Source organism: Corapipo altera, unplaced genomic scaffold, assembly GCF_003945725.1.
Source record: "Corapipo altera isolate COAL_440 unplaced genomic scaffold, ASM394572v1 45, whole genome shotgun sequence".
Lineage (NCBI taxonomy): Eukaryota > Metazoa > Chordata > Aves > Passeriformes > Pipridae > Corapipo > Corapipo altera.
Genome location: NW_020884877.1, coordinates 9,506,935 through 9,530,391, shown reverse-complemented (window position 1 = coordinate 9,530,391; position 23,457 = coordinate 9,506,935). Strand labels below are relative to the sequence as shown.

Sequence of the window (23,457 nt, the reverse complement as noted above, 5' to 3'; positions counted from 1 at the left end):
CGCCCCTTCCTGCCCCGCCGGCGGCGCCGGGGTGGAGCTGAGGCACTGCCGCCGCCGCCCCGGCCCGGCCATGCTGGACTTCGCCATCTTCGCCGTCACTTTCCTGCTCATCCTGGTGGGCGCCGTGCTCTACCTGTACCCGGTAATGCTGCCGGCGGCGGGGTGGGAGGCGCACGGCCCGGCCCCCGGTGCAGCGGGCGGGGAGCGAGCGGCCGAGCCGGCCCCGGCCCCGGCCCCATCCCACGGCCCCTGCCCCATCCCCATCCTACGGCCCCGGGCTCGGGCGGTGCCCTCTGCCCTTACCCCGCGGCCCGGGCCCGGGCGGGGACGTGGCAGGGCCATCGGGAGCGTTCCCTGCCGTGCGGGGCGTTCCCGCGGCACTCCTCCTGCTTTCCGTGCCCCTGAGTGAATCCGCTTACCAAAGGCGTTGTCTGCTCACCGTGCAGTTTTGCAGGTCTGCAGGGCAAAATCTGTGTGTAAGATCCCACACTGCAAACCTGACCGTTTAAATCTTTACACAGACATCTTTCATCTAACCAGATGAATAATCCTGGTTTAGCCAGTGGGACCAGGCACACGCTTGCAGTTTATCGGCTTAGCAGGTCTGAAGCCTGCAGATGTAGCATATCCAGCTTTTGTTTAATATTTGTAAGTAGTGCAGCAGTATGTGTGTGGAAAATCCATCTCTCCTGCTGAAAAGCTGTGGGGCTTGTATAAAATCTGAAGTTTCCCATAGACTGATGCATTTCCTTTTACTCTAGGCATCTAGGCAAGCATCAGGTATCCCTGGGCTGGCTCCAACTGATGAAAAGTAAGTCACTTCCATCTGCACGTTGAACAAGTTCAGCATTGGCAGAGGATGCTGTTCATAACCAGATATCCTCTATGTTCCTCAGGGATGGTAATCTGCCAGATATCATTGCCAGCAGGAGTTTACATGAGTTTCTGGTGAACCTTCATGAGAAATATGGCCCACTGGTCTCTTTCTGGTTTGGAAGGCGTCTTGTTGTCAGCCTCGGCTCCATTGATCTCCTGAAACAACATATTAACCCCAACCGGTTGTGTAAGTGCCCTTTGCATTGTCTTTGAGTCCATTTGTTCCGGCCTTGCTGGGCATCCTATGTCAAAGGCAGTTGAGGTTTCATTCTAATTTGAAAGAAAATGAAAGAAAATCTTAGCAGTTGACATGGTGGTTCAAGTATGGCTTTGCTCCTGCTTGCTGGACTTGAATATCAGTGACGAAGAGTTACTGCTGTCCAATGGCCATCAAGAAATCAGTGCACTCTTGTCTTATACTGTCTCTCTATAGGCAAATGTTTATGGAAATCATCATACTCAATATCACTTGAGAGAGCAAGGTGAAGGTCTGGTAGCCACTTGGCATACATTTTAAAGGCAGCTTGAAATATGGTTTAAGAGGGGAAATTTTGCTAAATTAAGTCTGAAAACAATTAGGCTAGTTTATGATAACTGCCTTGTATAGTTCAGCATAGAGGCTTTTAAAACTATTATTTGAAGAAGTTCTTTAACCTTTGTTTTTCTTTGGTGTGTAGAATTTTGTGCTGAAAACCTTTAATGATCTTCCGGTCTTTCAAGTGGTTGGTGGTGCTGATAGCTGAGTTGATCATCTTAGTCCTGGGAAGGTATTTTAAAATATGGTGTAAGTCTCTTAGGTGGGCGTTTTGCTTCCTAAGGTGATCACAGTCAGTGAGTTAACTCCGTTGATGTTTGGGTTTAATCTCTTGCTTTTGTGGTTTTTATCTTATGAGGTTGAATGAGGTGCTGGGTGCACACCTCTGACCTGATCCTATAGGCTGTCTTTGGGCACAGGCAGATATCTCAGATAACTTCATGCTGGTGTCATGATGGGTAAGCTTCATGTACAGTTGCATGACAGACTCAAAAAAAATATGGTTACAATCTGGGAAAGGAGTGGGAGTTAATGAGAATCAGCAAGACACAGTGGATAACGATGACACTCCAGAAGGTGGAAAACCACCCTGAAAGATCTAGATGTTCTCAAGTGTGTTTGGGGGAAATTGAGCAGACAGTCACTTTCTCAAAGCTCAGAGAAGTGGTGACAGGCCCCTGAGCAGGCAAGTTCTCAGAAGTATTCTGAATTTGGGAGTATTTGAATACCAGAGAAAGATAAATATAGCACCTGGACGTACATGCAGGAAATTAAGTGACCCAGGCCACTACAGACTAGCCCAGCATCCTGCTATGCCAAGGACTAAACGTATTTTTAAGCATGAGGATGAATAGGATGCATGTTGTACCTTGATAATTAGACTTCTAGACAAGGAAAGTGATAGAACTGTGGTTTTGTTAAGGTTTCAGTTCAGAATTTGCTTGGACACTGTGTGGGTCATCATAATGGCATAAGAGAGACGAAAGAGGAAGGAAGGGTGGATTGTCTTGGTAAAATGAAATACTGTGCTGGGGTGATGACGTACTCCCACTTAACATTAGCATCTTGTCCTGATGGCATTATGCTGGAACCTTCTGTCACCACAGGGAAGGAGAGTGAGATGGTTATCCCTGAGAGCTGGGGTAGCAGGAACAGGAAGAGGAGGGGAAAAAGCAGGCTGCATGAATTGCCCTCAATTCAGTCATCACACGGCCATGGATGAAAAAAGAAAGGGTACATTGAGTCATGTATTTTCTGTAAAGAGAGGAAAACATCTAGACTGTTGCACAAGATGAACATGAGCCAGACCTGGAATCCTGTATGTGGCTCTAACCTCTGTACTCTGGCATGATGTTGAATAAAACAAGTGCAAATGAAGGCTGCCAGTGTTATCAGAGAAATGGGAAGCCAGTTGTGCAGAAGCCAGGGAAAGTGTGTTCAGCCCGGCAGAAGGAAGAGCTTATGGGGGGGATCCTCATAAAGGCAGCAGCAACAGGCTTGAGAAGGAGGGTTCTCATGATCTCAGACCTGAAAAAGCAGAGATATTAGTTGTATCAGTACTTTCCTTTTAGCGTGGGTGCTTGTCAGAAGTGCTCAAATTTTTTTAGAGGTGATGACTTTTACTGGTTGTATTTCCTGAAGTGTTGAGGTATAAACAAACATAGCTGAGTAGCTGTAGCAAAACCCTTCCTGTACTATTTCTTATGGAGTGAGAACAGGGGTTGTGGTTGCTCTAAGCCATGAACTGGCTCTGGGCAGCTTGCAGTTTTGTTGGAGATGTGGTCTTACCTGTGTCTCTTCTATGCACACAGTGCTGTGGGACAGGAAACAGCCCACAGTGGACTGCATTATATCCAACTTCTGACTCTTCAGCCCCACCTGAACATCCTTGCCATCTGACTTCCTCAGTCTGCTGGGGTGCCTGAGGCCAGAGCTGCTTTTCATAGATGCCTGCCTGTTGGTTTCCAAGGTTGAGGTGTAGGGTTTGGCTCCAAGTATCATACAAAGGTTCTTCTCATCTCCTGTGTGTGTCACAGGTATGACCAAACTTCTTGGAGACAGAAAGAGAGAGAGGTGCAGATAGTGCACCTCAGATCAGAGCCTTGAAGTTGGACTAATTGCATTCATAGTTATTAATATTTCCAATGCCAGGAGACTTTTTCCTTATGCTTAAAACAGTGTTTGAAATTGGTATGTTTTCATGGCCTCTTAAAACTTGGTTGTGATTAATTTGCAAGGAGAATTCAAAGGAAGTAAAACTTTGCTGCTGATACTGGTGATTCCCCTGAGTGGCTCTGGGGAAGGAGTCCAGGCCTGCAAAGAGTGTGGATGTGAAGAGGGTGGACTAATGCAGGATTGCCAGGAGCAGTACATTCAGAGACCCACTTGGAAAACTCCCATGAGTTGATGTTCCATTTCGAGTGGGACAATGAACCTGAAGCACATTGAATGCTGGAGATGGAACTATGGGTTCTGACCTGTCTGAGCAGAACAGCTTCACTGCTGTTCTGGAACCATTTGTATTGTGTAGCTTCAAAGGTCCTTTCCATCTCTGATGTCCAGTTCTGCTTGGCGTCTGGCTTGACTATCCAGTTAGATCTTTTCTCCATTAGTAATTGCAGTGGCATCCAGGACAGCACTCTGAGGTTCTTGGGATGAGGGAGAAGACTTCCTTGTAAATGAATGGATCAATCAAAATTTTTATATGTTTCATTAAGAGGACTGAAAATGTAACCCTGGAGATATTTTCAAGACAAGGACAAAGGAAGAAGTCTGTGAAAGTGCTGGCAGAACAGAGCTCTCTCCAGAGACAATTTGTGCCTTGTGGAGTCACTGGCCTCCCGCAGCTGTGGAGAAATGGCCATTTCCCAAATGGTGCAGAGCCAGCCCTCAGCAGAGGACAGCCTGGGTGCTGCAGCCCTGAGAGCACAGCAGTGAGTGTATCACTTGTGTGGGACTGCCAGTTTGGAATAGGGACAAGGGGAGGAAAAAACGGAGCCTGTGGCTCATCCAGCAGCTTGCTCTCATATGCACCAGAAAAACTTTGCAGTTCCAGCAGGTGTTGGTGTTAAGCATCCTCCAGCCTCTCTAGATGCCTCTGCTTTCTGGATTTGCTGTGTGGGCTTTTACCACCTGCCATCTGTCTTTCTGGCTACCCAGTGTTGTGCCAAGCTCTGCCAAGGCCAGTCGGCAGGGAACCATGGCATGAATAGCAGCAGCCAGTCCATGACAAAGTACATTGGAGGAGGAATTGTCAGCAGCAGCTAGAGTCACGTAACAGCCTGCTCCACGTGGAGAGCCACAGGTACCATCTGCTGTGCCAAAAGACACATGCTCATACTCCTTGTAATTCTAAGTGGGAAAGAGGGTGAGATCCAGAGCTTAAAAACATTGGAAGGGAAAAGATGTGAGAGAAAAACATTTAGGAAAGATTACCATATTCATGCCTCTGGCCTTGTTAGCTGCTTTTATGCCATTAGGTAGTAAGTCCTCTGCAGGTGGAATTGTCTCTTCTTGTATGTTTGTCCAGTGGCATAATGATCTCTGCAGGGAATCCTAGATACATCCACAGCTGGTAGAGTCATATGTGTCTAGCCCAACCTCGATGTTTTCTGATGCCTCAGAGGTTTCACTCTCCATCTGGGAGAAATAAGACTGTGATATCCCTCTTGAAAACCCTGATTGCTGCTTCCAAATAGTTCCTTAAAGATTCTGCCAGTTCTGCAAGACCCACTGAAAGGTTTACAGAAAGGGGAAAACATATGCCATGCTTTTTTGCACCATTTTGCATTGACACCTAATATACTTTAGCAAATATATTAAATAGAAGTCCCTGGTGGTGAAATTCAAAGTTAAAAATCTAACTGAAGTGAGTCATGGATATGGAAGTTATGTGGTTTTGTCTAGTTTGTACACTGTTGCAAGTGTCTGTGTGGAAGGAAAATGGAAAGAAGGCAATTAGCAGTAGAAAGCATTCTATAGCTTACTGGGGTACTGTTTTCTGTAAGAGGTTCAGAGCTCTGCTGGAGGCAGCCCTGACAGAGAGGCAGCTGCTGATTTGAGAAGAGCTCATCAGCAGGGAATTCGGTGCATGCAAGAGAAATCATGCAGGAAGAGTAGGGTATCAAATAAGGTTTGCTGGGGCTGTGAAGCAAGGGAAGGAGTGCAGAGAGCAGCCTCTGGCTACATCTGTCATGTGAGCTGATATATCCTGAGTGCATAGCCTTGATCAGGGCAGGAGGGCACACCAGATGTGAAGGGGTAATGTGCTAAAGGGGCTGCAGGTCAGGCTGGAGAAGGGGAAAGACCATGCTATACTCAATCTTGTCACCAAGGCAATGGCACAACCACCTGGGAACTGGCAAACTGGGAACAAGCTCTGAAGACATTGTTACTTAAAGAGTTACTTGGTAGAGCCAGCAGGCAAGCTCTGCTGGGAGAGCTGATCACAGGATGGCACCCTGCCCCAGAAAAGAGACCTTATGAGGTCCCAGCCCACACTGAGCAAGAGAAGCTTGACACCCCAAAGAGAGTGTTCCTAGGGGAAGGAGCTGAGCACCCAATTAAAGAAGTTGCTGTTTTCATCAGCCCTGCGTAGTGTGACTTTTGAATGGTGTTTCCTCTATTTGCTTTCAGTGGATCCCTTTGAGACAATGCTGAAGTCCCTCTTGAGGTACCAGTCCAGCCTGAATGGGGATACAGGAGAGAGCCACATGAGGAGAAAGCTGTATGAAAACGGTGTGACCAAGTCCTTGCAAAGTAACATTGCTCTCATCCAGAAGGTGTGTAACTGCCTTTGTACAGCAGAGAAGCCCTGTGTGTCTCACAGGGGAAAGTTTAATGAGAATGATCACTAGGATAAAGGACCTGCATTTCAATTAGTGCTGGAACTATAAGCATCTGAGACAGCAAACAGCCTCTACCTGTTCAAGCATGGTGTGAATATTTGGTTTCTCTTAGCTCCAAGGGCCAGGGGGAAGGGTTGAGCTTGGTTACTTTTTATGCCAAGATACCAGATGCAGTTAAAGATACTGCAGCACCCTGATTCTAGATATATTTCCCAGGACAGGAGGGAGGGGCAAGGAACCAGCTATTGGGACCACAAACAGGTGAAGAACTGTTCTGTTGATATAGTCCAGCATCCAGAACATGATGGGTTTTCCCAGTCTGGAGCTATTAGTGTTAAAGGGTTTGAGGTTTCTTTTGTGACAGAGGGAACAAGAGAGGAGGATAGGGCTGCCTTGTTGGGAGAAAACCTTGAAAGAGGCAGAAGATTTGAGGCTAAAATGTTACTGTTTAGGTTAACAAGGGAAAGAAATCCTGGAAAGTGTGTAGCTTCATGCCGTAGTCATGAAAGTGTGGTCTGCCTTAGGAGCTGCCTTACGGTGGGAATGTCTCCAGGGGGTGTTTGGTAAATAGACTGCTGATCTTACTTCTAACTAATTGTTCATTCCCTCTCAAGCTGTCAGAAGAGCTGCTAGCCAAATGGCTCTCCCTTCCCGAGGCACAACATGTGCCACTCTGCCAGCACATGCTGGGCTTTGCCATGAAGTCTGTCACGCAGACAGCAATGGGCAGCAGCTTTGAAGATGACCGGGAAGTCATCCGATTCCGCAGGCACCATGATGCAGTAAGTGTCATGAAGAGCCAGGAAATCTCCTATTATATTTTTCCAAACTAAGAGCACAGAGCTTGTGTCTGTGTGCAGTTTAGTACAAGCTACTGCTGTGACTTTAAGGTAAGAGCTTGAGGGCTCTGCCTCAATTGTCCCAAGCTAAAATAGTTAGAAAGATCCTACTGTTGTTCCTGCTGTCATTAGTCTGAAGTGTTTCTAAAGGATCCATGGGTATCAGGAACCTGGATCCAAAGGCAGTTGGGAGATCTTTGGTACCTAAGTCAGTTAAACTCTCTTTGGAGTGCCAGTGGAACTTATTTTTGAAGATCTTCTGAAGGCTCTCTGACATCGTGGAGAAGACAAAATCTGAGGAGATCTCAAACTGTACCCACATATGAGGATGTTAAATCTGCTGGTGGTAGGGCAGGAAAGAAACAGTTCCATCTCCTGTTAAAGATTCCCATACCTTTTCCCCTACAGCTGTAATTACAGTTGTTTCATTTCCACTTAATTTCAGCTATAATAGATGTAGTATCTGAAATGGGACGTGGTGTCCTAAAGAGAAGACCAGTTCCGTGTTCACGGGAAGTCAATTTTATTTGGTGTTTTCATTTCCCTGAGTAGGGAAGAATAGAATAGTCCCAGCAGTGTCAGCCTGTGGTGAGTGATGGTACTGTTCTCTCTCTCATTTCAGATCTGGTCAGAGATTGGGAAAGGTTTCTTGGATGGGTCTCTTGACAAAAACATGACTAGGAAGAAGCACTATGAAGATGGTAGGTTCCTCCCAAAATCATAGTTTTTCTCCCACTCTGATTAATACTTAGGAATTAGCTAGTCTATGAAAGCACTTAATTTGCCCAGCTGTCTTGGCTTTTCTTCAGAATTGGTTATCATGCCATAAGCTACCAGATGTGTTGTACTTACTCTCACATAAGATCATTGTTTTGGAGTTGAGTGACAAGCCTGCCATTACTTGAGAAGTTTGTAGGACTAGAACTCTAGTTCCAGGCCTAATTCTAGGGTCTATCCAGTCTGAAGAGTGATAGAGGTGAAGTATCAGGGTATGCTTGCTCCCTTCCTATTCTGTTCCCTAGTGTCAACTTTTGACCTCTCTTGGAGGCAAGCAACTGTACTAGGTGGAGAGAGATGGACCCACTTGGTTTGGCCTCTATGGGCATCCATATGATGCACCTTTTGGGGAATGCGCTGCCAGACAGTCACTCACAGGCTGGAGGACACAAGTACAGAGGTGCTGCTTTGAGGGATACTTTCCATGGGATAGCCTCTGATGTGCTCTTACAAGGTAACATGATTTTCAGGTCTGTTTTGGCAGTACTTTTGTTTTTCATATATTTTATAGTAAGTAATTTTATTTTTTGGTTGTCCTGTCTTTTTTCGATCTTAATAATTAAACCCTTTCAGTATTGATTGATAAGATGTTAAACAAAAGTAGCTTCAATTTGGAACTAAGGATTTGCTTGTAAATCCTCCAGACTCAGTGTTTCCTTGTTCTTGGATAGTCTTCAGTAGGTCATTTAAATCAGGCAGCCAATGGCATCTAGGTCCCTAACTGCCCTTAGTTCTCACGATAGTTACCAGGAGTTGGGCACTCAGACAACTTCAGATGTGTGAACTTGTTGTGCCAAAACCCTCCCACATTTTCCCCACCCTTCTCTCTCTGCCTATGCAGACTCTTTAGCACAGAGCCATCCTCTTGCTCCATGCCTGTAGAACCCCTGGCAAAAGGGGCACCATCAGTGGCTGGAGGTGCTGTGGTACTGTAGTAATTATAGCCCTCCAAGTCAGGTAACCAGTGTTATGTGGCTCATACATGTTTTCATGGAGGCTGATTAAACAGTGGTGGTTAAACATGGTGATTTGACTTCCCCTTAAGTGATTTCAGCTCATAGAGTGCACATCTTGGTTATACCCGTAAGGATGGCTTTTTACAGGCAACCTGTGCTATTTGATTTCTACATTTTCAACTAAACTGGAGATGCTGCCTTTCAGATTGACAGTAACATGTAACAGAGGCTGCTTCTGTAACTGAGCCCAGCAGGGACAGCTGGTCTGAAAATCTGCTTTAGGAGACGGATTTGCTTCTCTGCAGCACCAGTATGACCAGATTTTAAAATAAACATTTCTTTTTTGTTCCAAAGCTCTGGTGGAGATGGAATCCGTCTTAAGGAAAGTTACAAAAGAGCGCCGAGGCAGATCATTCAACAGGCATGTCTTTGTAGACATCTTGCTGCAAGGGAGCCTGAGCGACCAGCAGGTCTGTGCAGCTGTTATGTCATTACACAGTAATGGAGTTTTGATAGATGGGCAACTCATTACATTGTAGCCTTTGATTAGTGTAAGTTATTATTGCATCTTAGCTCAGATTCTTTACTAAAGCAGGATTTCTAGTTCTTTTTTCCACTCCTACAGTGTTTAATTGCATTAGGCTTTGGTAGCTTTCCTTACCACTGCTTCATAGCTATTTTTATAAACCAGAAATATGTTAATATTAAGCATGTCTCATGTGCAATTCCCGTGGAATTTCTACAGAGAGTTCAGTCCATGTCTTCTAGATTTATATCCTGCTCTTTGCACTAAAGAGATTTCATGTGCTTGAGTGGAGAATGTGCTACTTCTTTTTTATCTTTACAGTCTTACAAACTTCAGTCTCTGAAGTAGATTTTATTTCCTAGATTCTGGAAGATACAATGATTTTTACCCTGGCAGGATGCATAATCACTGCTAACTGTAAGTACAGATTGTAGGTAACTTCCCATCCTTACACTAGGATGCCTAAAACTCTTTGTGATGACATGAGACTTATCCTAGGCTAATAAAAAGTTGTATTCATCATTTTCTTTCTTCTGAGCTACAAACATATAGGAGAAGCTAATTTTTACATCAGACTCTTGACACAGCCTCACAGCTACTGAATTGAAACCAAGCTGTGTTTGACAGCATTCCCAGTCTTTTGGTGAACCTTGGAATTTCTTCCCATTGCTTTTTGCTTGCACTCTTAACCCCAAATAACTGATGCTACATTTGATGAAAAAGCATCAAAATGAATAACCCCAAAGATCCTGTTGTAAAATAGGTTCTGGCACATGGGAAAGAAATTATAGTAGAATGTTGGAATCTGCCTGGACACTTTGAATTTCTGGAGGATAGGTATGTTTCATGTATGGAGGATATTCAAAGGAGTACTCTGGGATTTGTGCAAAGACTGTGGCAAAGAAATACAAATAAAAATACTAGCTGAAGCTGTGTAAAATATCTTATGATAGGGGGATGGTTATCTGGCCCTATATCTCAGCCAGTGGGGCTGGGACTCCAAAGAAAACCTCTGAGGTGCATCTAGGTGTTAAACAATGTGGAAAATAAATTAGGCAACTATGATAATACTCTTCCTCAGGGAATATCCTCTGCAAGTACTCCAGGAAGACTGTAGTTTTAAGGGGCTTGAATACGCATGGATTCCAGATAGTTCTCACAGACAGACATTTTTGAGTGCTAGAAACATTTCCTTGTAGCTTTACATCCTACACACTTATTTCTTAAGCAAGGTTTCTTTGTCACTCTGCTATTGAAGATATCTTGAGTACTTCATAAAAGAGATGTAGTGGAGACAAGTGCTGACCAACCTGCTGCAGAGAGTTCCTTGTCAGGAGCCCCGGGCATTGGCTGTGCCAATTCATTTCCATGGTTGGTCTAATAACCCTGATTCCAGGGCTTGTTGATCTGTATGGTTCCTTTGCCAGAGCTGAGGGACTGAATGACTTAGTCTCCTGCACAGCTCCCTAAGCTCCTCACAGCATCAGAAAGAGAATTTTAGCTTGCAGGGTCTCTTACTACACAGGAGTTCAGCTCTGTTCCTGCCACTGAATACAGAATCAGCACAGCCTGCGGTGAACAGAGGTCACCCTTTTTTAGGTCAGAAAGTAACACTGAAATTACAGGAAGTAAGAAAACTGAATGCAGGTTGTAAAGGATTGAATATTCTGGGTCTAGTCTTGTCTTGATTTCTTCCCCAGTGTGTACCTGGGCAGTCTATTTCCTGACAACCTCAGAAGATGTCCAGCAGAATCTCTACAAGGAGGTGGACCACATTCTGGGGAAGGGACCAATTACACTTGAGAAAATTGAGCAGCTCAGGTGAGTCCTATAGAAGGAACTGCAGAGCAAGGGTATGTCATGTGGGACAGGGGTTTCACATGGAACCTGATGCCTAGCCTACATTGGGCCAGGAGAAGGCATCCAAAAGCTACTCCTTTTTTTTTTTCTGGAAGTGATCAAACCACAGGATGACTTGCAACACAGAGAGAATCTGCTATAGGACTCCAGACATGGGGACCAAGGTGCTCATTTCAGGGTGTCTTTTGAAAACCCTTTACGTTCATTGGTAGAGGAAAGTACAGAATCAGTGCCCTGGCTGCCAGGCCAAAATTTGTTTGCTTAACTGTATTGTTTGGTTTCTGTCCTAGTTTTCCAAAAGTAGAAGTAATCAGTCATTTTCCTGATTGGATTCATGTTCAACATATTTAGAAAGAAAACATGGACCAATCTTCTTTTCAAAGGACCACTGGATGATGACTAGTCAACAGTGCGTCTTTATTTTTTGTGCATCTGTTGGTTTAACTGAGTGCATTTTGGTTTTGGACTAGTGTTAGGGTGGGTTTCTTGCTGCTTCTTATATGGGTGAGAGAACCACAAGAAGGACTGGTGTGTCTGTGCTTTTTAGCAGTTTTAGTTTGGTTTAAAATCTGAAAGAAGAGAGATTTCGATAACCTTTCCGTAAAAGCTGTTAATGAGATTTAGTGCTTCTTGCAAAGCTGGGACTCCTTGCCAGAAAAAAACTGCAGCAGGTGACTCAGCTCTCCTTGCTGCCACAGGGATGTGGACAAGCTTCTCTCTGGAGGGTTAAACTAACCAAGTGTTACTGGTTGCAGATACTGTCGGCAAGTCCTGTGTGAGACAGTGCGAACAGCAAAGCTGACCCCCATTGCTGCACAGCTGCAGGAGCTGGAGGGCAGAGTCGACCAACACACTATCCCCAAAGAGGTAGGGCCCTTTTGGGAGCACTAGGCCACTCCTTTCCTGTAGGGGGAGTTTGCTGTTTCCTCTTTTTCCCGACTAGGGGTTGAGGCTGGAAGACCTTTTCTTCTCAAACTGTTCAACCTGAGTAGCTAGCTGTTCTGTCATCTGAAAGTACAGTTTAGCTCAAAGTTTGCCTGCAGTTCCTCTGCAGGAGAGGCTCTGGGAATTCATGTTCTCTTGCTGAGCAGATTTGCTTCCAGTTCTGGGTCTATCAGAGATGAGTAATCTTTTGAAGGGGCTTATAGGCTCAGTTGTGCATGAAAGAACATTGTTTAAGGCCTGATCATATCACTCATCATATCACCTTCCATTGCAGAGAATAAAGTAGCCCATACATACATGCCAGCAAGAGCAGAGAAATGGGGTCAGACCCTTGGTAACCACTAACAGTCACAGCATGATTCTTAGAAGTTAAAATCCTAACATCTGGGCATGGATTATGGAAATCTGTAGATGAATATAGCATAATTGTCTTTTTAATCCACCTAAATATGAGTAGCCTACAAAGTAATCATCATCCAGCAGAGCTGTCCAGAGGTGTCTTTAATTGTGCATTTCTTTCTGTTTTGACATAAATGTCATAATTTTCTTTGCAGGCACTTGTGCTTTATGCTCTTGGTGTGATGCTGCAGGATAGTTCATCTTGGCCATCACCATACAAGTATGTAGAATCAACTTATTGCAACTAATTCCTTTCCTTTTTGAAATTAGATCTTAAAGTACAGCCTTTTAGGCTGCAGGGCCTGCCTTGAGCAGATTTTGGAGATGAAAGGCAGTGTAAGAAAATTAGTTTATTAAGGTTTTGGTTTGGTTTTCTCCATGGATATGCTTTTGGAGCAATTAAAGTCATGATCCTCCCATGCTCCAGTCTTCCTGTGTGCGTGTGTGTGTTAGAGTTTAATAAAAACTTTTTTTGTGCACACACAAAAAGCTTCCCTGGAAAATGCTGGTAAATTCTGTTTAAGGTTTTCTGTGAAACAGTGACTTGAATGGCTTTGGAATCCCTGCTTGTCATCATGAAACAATGATACAAGAGAGGAAATGTCAGCCTGAAATTTTTGTTTTTTCAGGGGGAAGGGAAATGCTGCCTCATTATTTCTGTCTGTGAAAACAGAACAGGATCCAGGCCAGTGTTTTGGAGGTTAAAGAAAAAAATTGCTGTAGCTTCCTGTGGCCTCCAGGTGGCAAATATTAACGTGCATCTGACTTACTTCACTTGAGCTGGGAAAAAATGTGGGTCAGTTATTCTAGACAGAGAGAAAAGACAGCTGAAATTTAAGAGAAAGAATAGAGCCTTTAGAACAGCACTTGTCTGGTGCTGTGAGTATACCTCTTAGAAAAGGCTCAGGCACTGATGCACCACTCTACAAGCACCTTGGCAGGCATTCCCTGCTAGGATAGGACACGGCAGTGTTTAGGTTTGCTGAGGCCTCGTGGGAGAGACAGTGAGGACTGCTATAAACATTGTGTGTTTATTCCAGGAAGACTGGGGTTGAGCCTGAAGTAGATGTGTATTTCTGTGACAGAGACAGGAGATCAGCTCTGTGTGATGCTTTCACCTATCTGCTGTACAGAAACACCGTGCATAGCTGTTTGCCCTCCCTATTTATTTGCTAGGCAGCTGCATTTTCTCTCCTATTACATCTGTAATTTGCCACTTCAGGAGGAATGTAAGTTTGATGCTGCTATTCCTGAGAGTCAGCACCCACATGCCCTTTCACCTTGTTAGAAGCAGAGCTTGGATGTTTAGGCAGGGAAATGAAGGCTTGAAGAATTAAGCAGAAAGGTTTAGCAGAAAGAGAAAGAACTGTCTTCCATCCATCCATCCATCCATCCAATTTTCTGTTTGGAGGTGGGGTTTTTGTAACATTTAAATTAAATTATATTTTGTTAGTCTCCCTTGTTTTAACTCATGCCAGCCCTGGATAATAGTTTTCTTACAGCTTCTACCATCCTAAAGCTGGAAACCATTTTTCTCACTTGAATGAGTCACCGTCTTCCCTCCCCCAGCACATACACATACACACACCAGCTGCTTGAAGAGAAGTGTGAGAGGCAAGGAGAAAAGGGAAATATTTTTGGAAGTGAAAAAGGAAGGGACTCGGAGGGAGAGAGGGAGGGAGGCAAATGAGATTGTGTGTGCCCTGGAGGGGAATAGAGGGCAGGTAGCAGCATTAGCTCAGCTGTGTACTCAAGCTAAATACCCACTGCTGAGGGGTAATGCATGTTAGTTCCAGCCCTGTCTGACACTAACCAAGTTTGTCAGCATTTTGACCAAGATGGGACACAGCTGACCAGCTGGGAACATTAATGGAGTGGATGCACAATTGGCTTCATATATTTGTGTGGAATTACGGAGCACGATTTAGAGAGAGCAAATTAGTGAGATTCTGTATTTTGTTGCCAGTTTCTTACTCGAATGTGTGCCCATGTTTATGGGAAAAGGGTGCTGTGCCTGAACAGAAAGCCTTAGTGTATTTTGTTTTTTGTAGGTTTGACCCAGAGAGATTCAATGAGGAATCAGCCATGAAAAACCTGTCCTTGTTGGGTTTTTCAGGAAGCCAGGAGTGCCCGGAGCTGAGGTGAGCATAGGAAAGGGGGTCTTTGTGAGTCTCTCTGGCAGAACAGGAGAGGAGGTGCTTTCAGCATCTTCCTGGTACTGCTGGTACAAACTGTCCAAGCTAGCTGTTGTCCTTTGGCACATTTGCATCATAGCAAGGTTTTTATTCTTTTCTCCTGATTCTTCCCTCAGGTTTGCCTATCTGGTGACTACAGTCCTGCTGAGTGTGCTGGTAAGGAAACTGTATCTCCACCCAGTGAAAGGACAAGTCATGGAGACAAAATATGAACTGGTAACCTCACCAAAGGAGGAAGCCTGGATAACGGTGTCCAAGAGAAGCTAAGAGGAAGCAAAACAAGGGTTTGAAAATGCCAATAGAGAAGTTCTGAGCAAGGGTCTTGAGGAGAATCATGCTGGCACCACGTTGACTCAGCCAAGGAATTTTACATCCAGTTTTTTTTACCTTCTACATTCTTAAGCACATGCCTATCTCGGGTACTTTTTTTAACTCAACTAGTAGTCATATTAAAGTAGATTTAATCTGTATGCCTTTTTTACATTTGCTTTTGGATTTCTGGCCAAATCATTGCAGAGGAAGCAACAAAACCTTTCAGTGATATATGTATGAACTATTGGGTATCAGCTAGTCAAAGACCAGCCCCTTTCCAATAGCAGCCAGAGCTGGATAAGAGTGCCTCTGTTATCCAGTGGAATGCTTCTTCATGGATCCTAACTAGATAAGATCTTGGAGACACAAGGACAAAGCCTTTCTCTATATATAGGTATTTTTATTCAAAGTGTCTTTCCTTCCCTTGAGCTATATCTATAACTGTCAAGAAGAGCAGATACATCTTGTGAGAAGTATGTGTGAGTGTGAGAGAGAAAGAGAGAAATAAAGTGGGGTGGGAATTGCACCAGTTCTCTTGCTGTATAATCTTGGCATGCTGTGGGGTTGCAAGAGAAAGAATGACTGAGAAATGCTAGTAAACCAAGAGGAATAAAATTGGTTTGGCCCCTGAGAAAACAGAAGTATCAGTAATAACATAATGAAATTAAATAAAACCGTAGAACAAAGCCCTGAGAAAGGGATTCTCTATCCTGAAAGTTCTGAGGGCAGTGTCTAATATAATCTACATCAGAAGCTGACAGATGCTTTCAGTTCATTCAGCACTGGGTCAGCCTGAGATTGATCATACAAATGCTGGAAAGGCAGAGTGCTGATTTTATAGAGCTCTAGATTAATGTTGTACTTAATAACTTAAAAGCCTTTCAAAGAATCTTTTTCCTCCTCCAAAATGGGTGCCAGCCAAAGCAGCATCAAGTGCTGCATGTTCACATGCTTTTCCCTACTTCTTTCTTTCTCTTTTTGTCCACCACAGGACAGCTCCCGAAAGATTTTTCAGAGTGCCACTGAAAAGGTTGTGAAGCAGGAACCTCTTCCTCCATCATCACATTGGAGTAATTGCCATCTGACTTCCTTTTCAGGTTGTGTTTCTCCCTTTTCTTGCTTACGCAGGATCACCCTTTATCTTCATTTCCTTTATCAGGAAATCTACTGGTCTTGTAAAAATGTTCTTGCTCTTGTATTGCTGCCGAGTGCCAGCCTGAATGCAGTCCTGTCAGCTCTTATGGAGTTAACATCTGATGCCAGCCTCTGTGGGCACAAGACAAAGAAAATTCTGCTCTTGGGTTTAATGTGTCAGCTCTGCTTTTGGTCGAGCTGTAGAGATTCAGATCCCCTTCAGTGCAGCTTCTGTTGGGGGAGAGGTGACACAGAGATGCTGGGCAGAAAAAGGAGGGTTGTGCAGTTCAGCTTCCTGCCTCTCTTGCATTGATTTTTATAATGAACTGCAAGAAAGCTCTTGCTAATCTGACCTCCACTTAACTCAAGGTTGGTCATGTCCCCAGATAGCAATTCGTGTTAGGCTTTGCTTCACTGCTTATGCAAACAGGCCTATTTTTCTTGAAGGTTGCAGATGTTTCCTAAACCACCTGGAGAAATCAGCATGATAAAGGATTTTAGTTTAAATCATCCTTGGTGTGCAGAGGAGGTAAAACAGAGGTCAAGGTATTGCCTTCTTGGGAAAATATGGTAGGATAACATTGTCCCTGCCAGGAACTTGACAAGGAATATAATTGTGTGGCAGAAATCTGCTTTCTTTTAGCTGTGTCATAGGAGTGAAGCTTTTGGACACTAGAAAAGCTTCCCAAGTGTAATTGTCCAGACTTCTGTTACAGCATTTCTCTGCCTTGCTGGAGCTGTTCAAGCCAACTGCCTTGCAACAACCCTTCCCCAGTTACAGGAATCAGAAATGGGAGTGATTCCATATAATTTGTTATGAATTTCCCATCAGCCTCCACCCACAGAGTCTATCTGGGCCAGTGATCAAGCATGCTACAGGAGTCCATGACTGATACAGGAGAAGAATGTGGCCCAGTGTTCTGGAGAAAGCCAGTGATCAGTTTGTGTTTGCTCAAAACTGTCAAAAAAGCACCCTGACTCATCAGTTAAGGAAATGTGTTGAGCATGGAGGGAAAGGGGGCGGGTGAGGTGCTCTCAAGCATTTGTTATGCACTGCTGGGACACTGAGGTCACAGCCACATTGTTTGCTGAAGTCTGTAAGTTTCCGTTCTTCACTCTATGTGTGTCAGTCATTTCAAACAGCTTAACTACAAAGATTTTAGCCCAGCTGTGGATCCTTGTGCAGCAAACCTTCTTTTTTTGTATGAGAATGTTCATGGATTGGAGCTTTCTCATGAAGTTTTAATCTATTTTGATTTGAAGATTGAAATACCAGTTTTCTCCCAATTTCTGCCCTCACCCCTTGTCCAGCATGCGCTATCAGCTGGTTCTTGTTTGGCCTGGCTTCCTCAGGAAGACTTGTGTTCATAGAGTGTTCCCCCTTCCCACTCATGTTTGGCTACTTTCTCCGTTCTCTTCTCACAAGAAGTAACTTCTGAGCCTTGGGCCAAATCAGCTGCATTTGACAGAGATCAGGGTATGAAATGTCAACACTGTTGTGTTCCTGCAAATTTTGTGGGGAAAAAAAAAAGAGAAAAGTGTCTGGACATAGGGAGTCTAGATGTGTCACAAGATTGCAGTCAAAGCTGAAGCATTGTTAGATGCTGGCCTGGGGAAAAGCCTGAGTCAGCGCCTGCACTGTAGCAGATAGCCAGTCTCAGGAGTCCAGTCAGTAAAGAACAGGGTTTTGTCAGTCCTGCTGCTCAGCCCCATGCACTAAGGACACATCTAAAGCCCAGAGATCCCTTCTGATAGTAACATGGACATGTGGGCAAGCATTGCAACCTGTGGGAAAAAATGCCTTGGTCTAGGAAGAAAGCCAAGGGGGAGGGATTACTTCTATAAGATAGGGAATAATTTCTTTTTATGCTTCATATTTCTGCTCTACACCAGCAAGCTGCTTCACAAATTCAACAGGTGGTTTTGGAAAGCATACAGAAAAGCTGTCATTTCATTCCTTGGACTCTTACTGTAGAACAGGTTTCTACAGAGAGCTGCAAACTCACAGAAGATGCTGAATATATCCCTGTGCCTGTGCAACCTGCTGCCCTCAGCAGCAGGCAGCCAGTGCAGGTGGTGGGAGCAGTCAGGCCATCCCTAATGGGCTGTTTATGGCTGGCACAGCCTTTTACTTTTGCCCCTTGTATTGGTGGCAACTGGTGAGACAGTCAACACAGCTCTGAGCAGAGCAAACAGCTGAGCTATCCTCCCACCGTCTCCCAAATATCCATGAATGGTGTTACCTCTACATTTTAATTAACCTGGGCTACATAGAGAGGCACTATTGTACATTATTAATATCCTTCTGTTCCCAGCAGTTTAAGAACTTGCTGGTAATGGCTGTGGCATGCAGCACAGGTTTGCGGGCTGCATGTTTTATTTTCCATCATTAAATGGGAAGGATGGTCTTGGCAACTTCTGTCCTACTTGCTGCAAAAGTAAATGTTGGTTATTGGGCAGAGTGGATGCTTGCTGATTTAAAATACCTTGGGCAGCTCTCGTGCCAGCTCCCCCATTAGCTGTGCAATTATGTGAACCTGAGGCTGCTGGCAATCCAAACTGGGAAAACACTGTCTCTCACCTGCATAGTTTGCTGGTGAACATTTTGGTGCTGCTTTAACTCACAGGTCAGCAGCATTGCTTTCTCTTTACTTCTTTGTACATGTTCCCCACTGACAGCAGGAGATACCTGTCCAGTCTCCCCCCTCAACAGTGCCATGTATGACCTGCCCAAAGTTTCTGCTAATTCTGTGGAAGGGGCTCCCTGACACTGACCATTGCATACAGATATATCTCAATCAGCAGAGTGAAGCCTGTAGCTTATTGACTTCCTTTTTGTGCTCAGATCCTTTTGTAGTTTTGGGGCAAAAAGAATGGGGTAGAGCAGTACTACCTTCAGGAAAGCACTTTGAACATATAGGACCTCAGCTGCCTCCCAACCCCTTTTATCAAAAGTGGCAAGGAAGGTGGAAAAAGGCTTGTACTGAGAAGGAAAATCTTCATCACTTGTGGGTTATGCCACCAAGAAGTGAAACTGTTTTAATTACAATGGCAGCTCTTGCTGCTTCTTTCCACTTGTGCGAAACAAGAATTGCTGGAAAATATTCCAGACATCTTTTTCTGGAGCCTGAGGGTATGATCCCATCTTGACAGCTCTCTGTAGTTCAACTCAGGAGTGGATTTTAGCAATCACTTTTGAAGTAGGCAAAAGGCCTGTTTGACATCCCTTAGGATTCAATGCTAGGGTTTTGGTGGTAGCAGACAGAGAAGAGGAACTACCACATGAAAGAAAAAAAGATGAAGAAAGTGTTCTTCACATATGGAGGGTGGAGAAGGAGACAAGATAAGGGTTTCCATGGCAACATTCCTTGAAGATAAGTATTTTTAAATCTGTGTGAATTTTAGCATTGAAAACACAGTTGTGTTTTCCACAAAAAGATTTGGGGGAGGGCTGGAGTAGGAAGAATTTTTCCCCCTGCTTTTCAGGTCATTCCAGTTTGTTTTACAGAGGAGCCTGAACCCAAGCTAAATGAAGTATGTGTGATTGCTATGATGTTAATGCTTCTGTAAAGAAAGCCTTGCTTCCAGGAGGCATAAAGCATCAGTCATAGTTCTATATCAGCACCAACATCTTTGGCGCAAGCACTTGATCATCTCTTTAATGGGAAAAGTAGTTTAAATAGATCAAGGCTAGACCAGTTAAAAGTCACAAGGACAAATCTTGCAGGATTCCACATTAAAACTGGTGTAACTTGGCATGAAGTCTTAATTATAATTGATGTACAGATAAGTGATAGTAGTAGTAATGAGGTAGCTGAGACTTTTTGCCTTGGCCAAAGAGTGGAGGATGAGAACTGAAAAAGCAGAGAAGGCAGCTAAAATGTGTCCCTGGTGTGTGTCCCAGTTACTTCAATGACATCGAAACATCCCTGTAGGGGGACAAGTGATGCTCCAGTGACACTGCTATGCAGGAAATATTTGCTCTTGATATGGGGTTGGGGTCACCTCTGAACCTCTCTGAAGCTTCTCTGCTCCGGTCTCTGCATTGCTGAACCACTCACGGGCACTGGCACGCTCTGCTGCCACCTCTCTGCTGGCATCCAGGCAGGTCAGCTCTGTCACAAGCCTGGCAGTGAGACATCCAATGCTGTGTGCCTGCTTGGCTGCCAACTTTGTAGTCTCACTAAAAAAGGCTATTTTTTTTTTTAAACAGTTGCTTCCAACTCAGTGGTGACTCAGACACTGCAGCAAGGGTAAAGTGATCATCTTCCCCTTCAAAGCTTTACAGCAGAAGTCCCTGGGTATCCTCTCTAAATGAGAGCTTGCTGAACCCCACCATCAACTGGATTCAGATCTTTAATTTAACTGATGGAACGAGATGATCCAGCAGTCCTGTGTACCTGCTGGCTCAGGGCTTGTGTTTCAGCAATAGACTAAATGATTTCTACAAGTACTTTGTATTCAGAAGCCCTGGGGAGGGGAGGCTGGGAAAGAATGAATAGTCATATATAAAAGAGAAGGGGGCAATTCACCCATTAAGGCTCTTTCACTGACCAAATTTCCCTGGGCCATGAATCCAGGAAAGGAACAAAAATACATTGGAATAGTAAGAGAAAAACAGTCGTATTTTGCTATTTATCCTTTGGGGTGAGGGACGGGAAGCAAATAAGGGTGTCTAAAAAAGCATAATTCATACTGTCAGAAGCATGGAAATTGGCACCTAGTAGTATTGTTTCATACAGAAGAAGCAAGGCTCAGATCTAGCTAAGATGACTTGTCAACTTCCCTACATCTTCATCGATAGAACCTACCAGCAGCGTGGAAAAAAGCTGCACTTCTTATGTTACTGTTGGATCCTCTATAAAGATTCACTGTTGTCAGATACATCATTTCTAATTCTGGGAATAATATGGTGCCCTGACGTTAGCACTAACGTGAAAATGCATACTCTGGCTTGGACTAAAAAGCAACTGACTTGCTCATGTAGGACTTGTTAGATTTTAGTTACTGATTATGTATATCATGTTTATTCTGTCTCTTCCTTTAAGACCACTGTGGTATTTTGTGCTGCACTCTCATGCTCTAGCTCCTTACAGCTGAACTGGAGATGCAGGAAAACTGCCATACCTAAATAACACAAGTGCAGCAACTTCAGTATCCAGTATCCAGAAGCTGACTCTTCCTCCATCCATGGATGCATGAGAGCCAGCCAGGCACAGTGTCAGGGCTCAGGACTCCGTGGGCGTTAGACAGCACTGATGGGATTGCTGCTGTGCAGGGGAGCGGAAGAACTGCCTTGTTGCACCATGTACGAGTGTTCTTACACAGCTCTAAGCTTTCACAAATGCAGTGTCCAGGCCAAAAAGACCTGCCTTCTGGCAACTTGTCTGCAACCTGCAACTGTCCTACTTGGGGATAAAGGTGTGGCAGATTTGTTTCTGAACATGTCCTGGCTTTATGAGGGGGCTCTCCTGCTTTTTCAAGCCCTTCCAGAAGTCTGAATGGGAGAAAGGTGCCTTAAGAGGAGAGGAGTGAGCTGTGTGAGTTAATGGGAGCTGACAGGGATGCCTGCAAGAATACACCATCACATATGATGGGAAACCAACTAGACCCATGCCCCACATTCATTGGTAAGCAAGATATTTGGGAACAGAGAGCGTGTTTGAAGTACTTAGTTCTTCTGCTGTGCAGAATTCATACTAAATTTGACAGAGCCTGTGCCTTGATTTGATGATACCATTCTCCTAAAAGGAAGAAGCAAATTGATTGCTTGTTAACAGAATGCTCTAAATTAACCTCAGGCATGGGCCTGGGCCTGCAAACCTTTGCATGACTGTGACTATTATTTATGCTGTATGATTGCATTGAATACCGCTGACTGTTCAATATATTGGCCTGGCACAGCTGCGCTGAAATTTTAGTTGTGGCTTTCAGTTGTTGGAAACGAGATTTTTGAAGCTGTTTAGGTGTTTGGACTTTGAATACCCCATTAAGCACCTACTTGACTATTTAAATGCCTAGATGTCTTTGTACATCTAGTGTTGCCATAATGCAAAAAAAAAGGAAATTATATAGAAGGTTTGCTGGGTCAGGCCTCTGGTTTCATATCCCAGCAGTGATAACTAGGTATATACACCGTAGGTCACCGCAAACGTCTTTTCTGCTTGAGGAGTCTTGATGGTGACTTTTACATAGTAGAGATAAAAACACTGCAAACATACATCCTGCATTAGCCTTTATGTATTTTATAGCTGTACTGCTCTAGTGTGGTAAACTGAGCTGAGCAATCACATTTTTTCAATTATCCTCAAGAACAGGAAATCCTTATCACCTCTGTGTTTCTTTCTCCCACTACTGCAGCATTGGTCTTGAAATTGTCACCACAGCTCAAAATCCTCATTCTGTAAATTAAACTGTGATTTAAAAAAATTTTACAGTACAGCCTCCTCATAAAACTCCACAAGTCTTTTACTGATGTGACTCACTCAATTACTCATGTGGGCAGACGTTCAGATAATAAAAGTAGTTAATGGAAAGCTGTGAGAAATACTGCTGGTTCCTGAGGAGGCAGCCGGGGGAAGGCTACTGCGGGTATTTTATCCGAAGAGCTGCTGAATTCACTGAGCTCCCAGCCATTTTTTTAAGATAAGGATTTCTCCGTTCTGCTTTTTCTTTTGTATAAGAACAGCTTGAGAAATCAGACTGGCAACAGAGAAGCAAAAGCACACCAGCTGTACATGTTTGCTCTTCTGCTCCTCTTCCTACATATTAGGGATGATAGCCAGCCTGTGCCCTGAAAAAATCTCTTTATCCTAGTGATGTATGTACCTAAACAACACTCAGTACTCTAATGAGCTCTGGATTCCTGAATCAAGGAGTGGAACTAACAAGTAGCTAAATAACCCCTTTGTTTGGAGGTGTCACATATACTGACAAGGATCAGATTTTTCTGGAATTAATAATAGTGCCTTGAGTTTGGTGTGCAATAGGTCAGGTAATACATCTAGAAAGCAGGTTTCAATGACATTTCAGTGAGTGCACATTAGAGGAATATGGCACATTTTGAAGTTGGTGAGGCAGAAAGGTACTGAAGAGTAGTAAGGTACCACTTGGATGTAAGAGCTCCCTTACAAAATGAAATTACATGTATGATGACTTCAAAGAGACTTAGAATTAAGCCAAAACTGGAACTAATGTAAGTGGACCAGCTGATTAGAGCTAAGGGCTAACTGGCATTCGCAAAACAACCAGAGCAG

At 44.1% G+C, this 23,457-nt stretch overlaps 1 protein-coding gene across 2 annotated transcripts; it reads left to right on the top strand.

The window, feature by feature from the left end:
* The first annotated feature begins 12 nt into the window (after positions 1 to 12).
* Positions 13 to 22,737, top strand: LOC113944172 (cytochrome P450 20A1). Of its 2 annotated transcripts, none has more exons than XM_027636944.1 (13): positions 13 to 142; positions 762 to 811; positions 897 to 1,063; positions 6,047 to 6,192; positions 6,873 to 7,040; positions 7,720 to 7,798; positions 9,185 to 9,300; positions 9,719 to 9,773; positions 11,057 to 11,177; positions 11,972 to 12,083; positions 12,716 to 12,780; positions 14,612 to 14,701; positions 14,872 to 22,737. In XM_027636944.1, the coding sequence occupies exons 1-13, from the start codon at positions 71 to 73 to the stop codon at positions 15,020 to 15,022; spliced, it is 1,392 nt and encodes a 463-aa protein (XP_027492745.1). In that variant the 5' UTR covers positions 13 to 70; the 3' UTR covers positions 15,023 to 22,737. The 2 variants fall into 2 exon arrangements, with proteins under 2 accessions (XP_027492745.1, XP_027492746.1); XM_027636945.1 differs by having other exon boundaries at positions 35 to 115.
* The last annotated feature ends 720 nt before the right edge of the window (positions 22,738 to 23,457 follow it).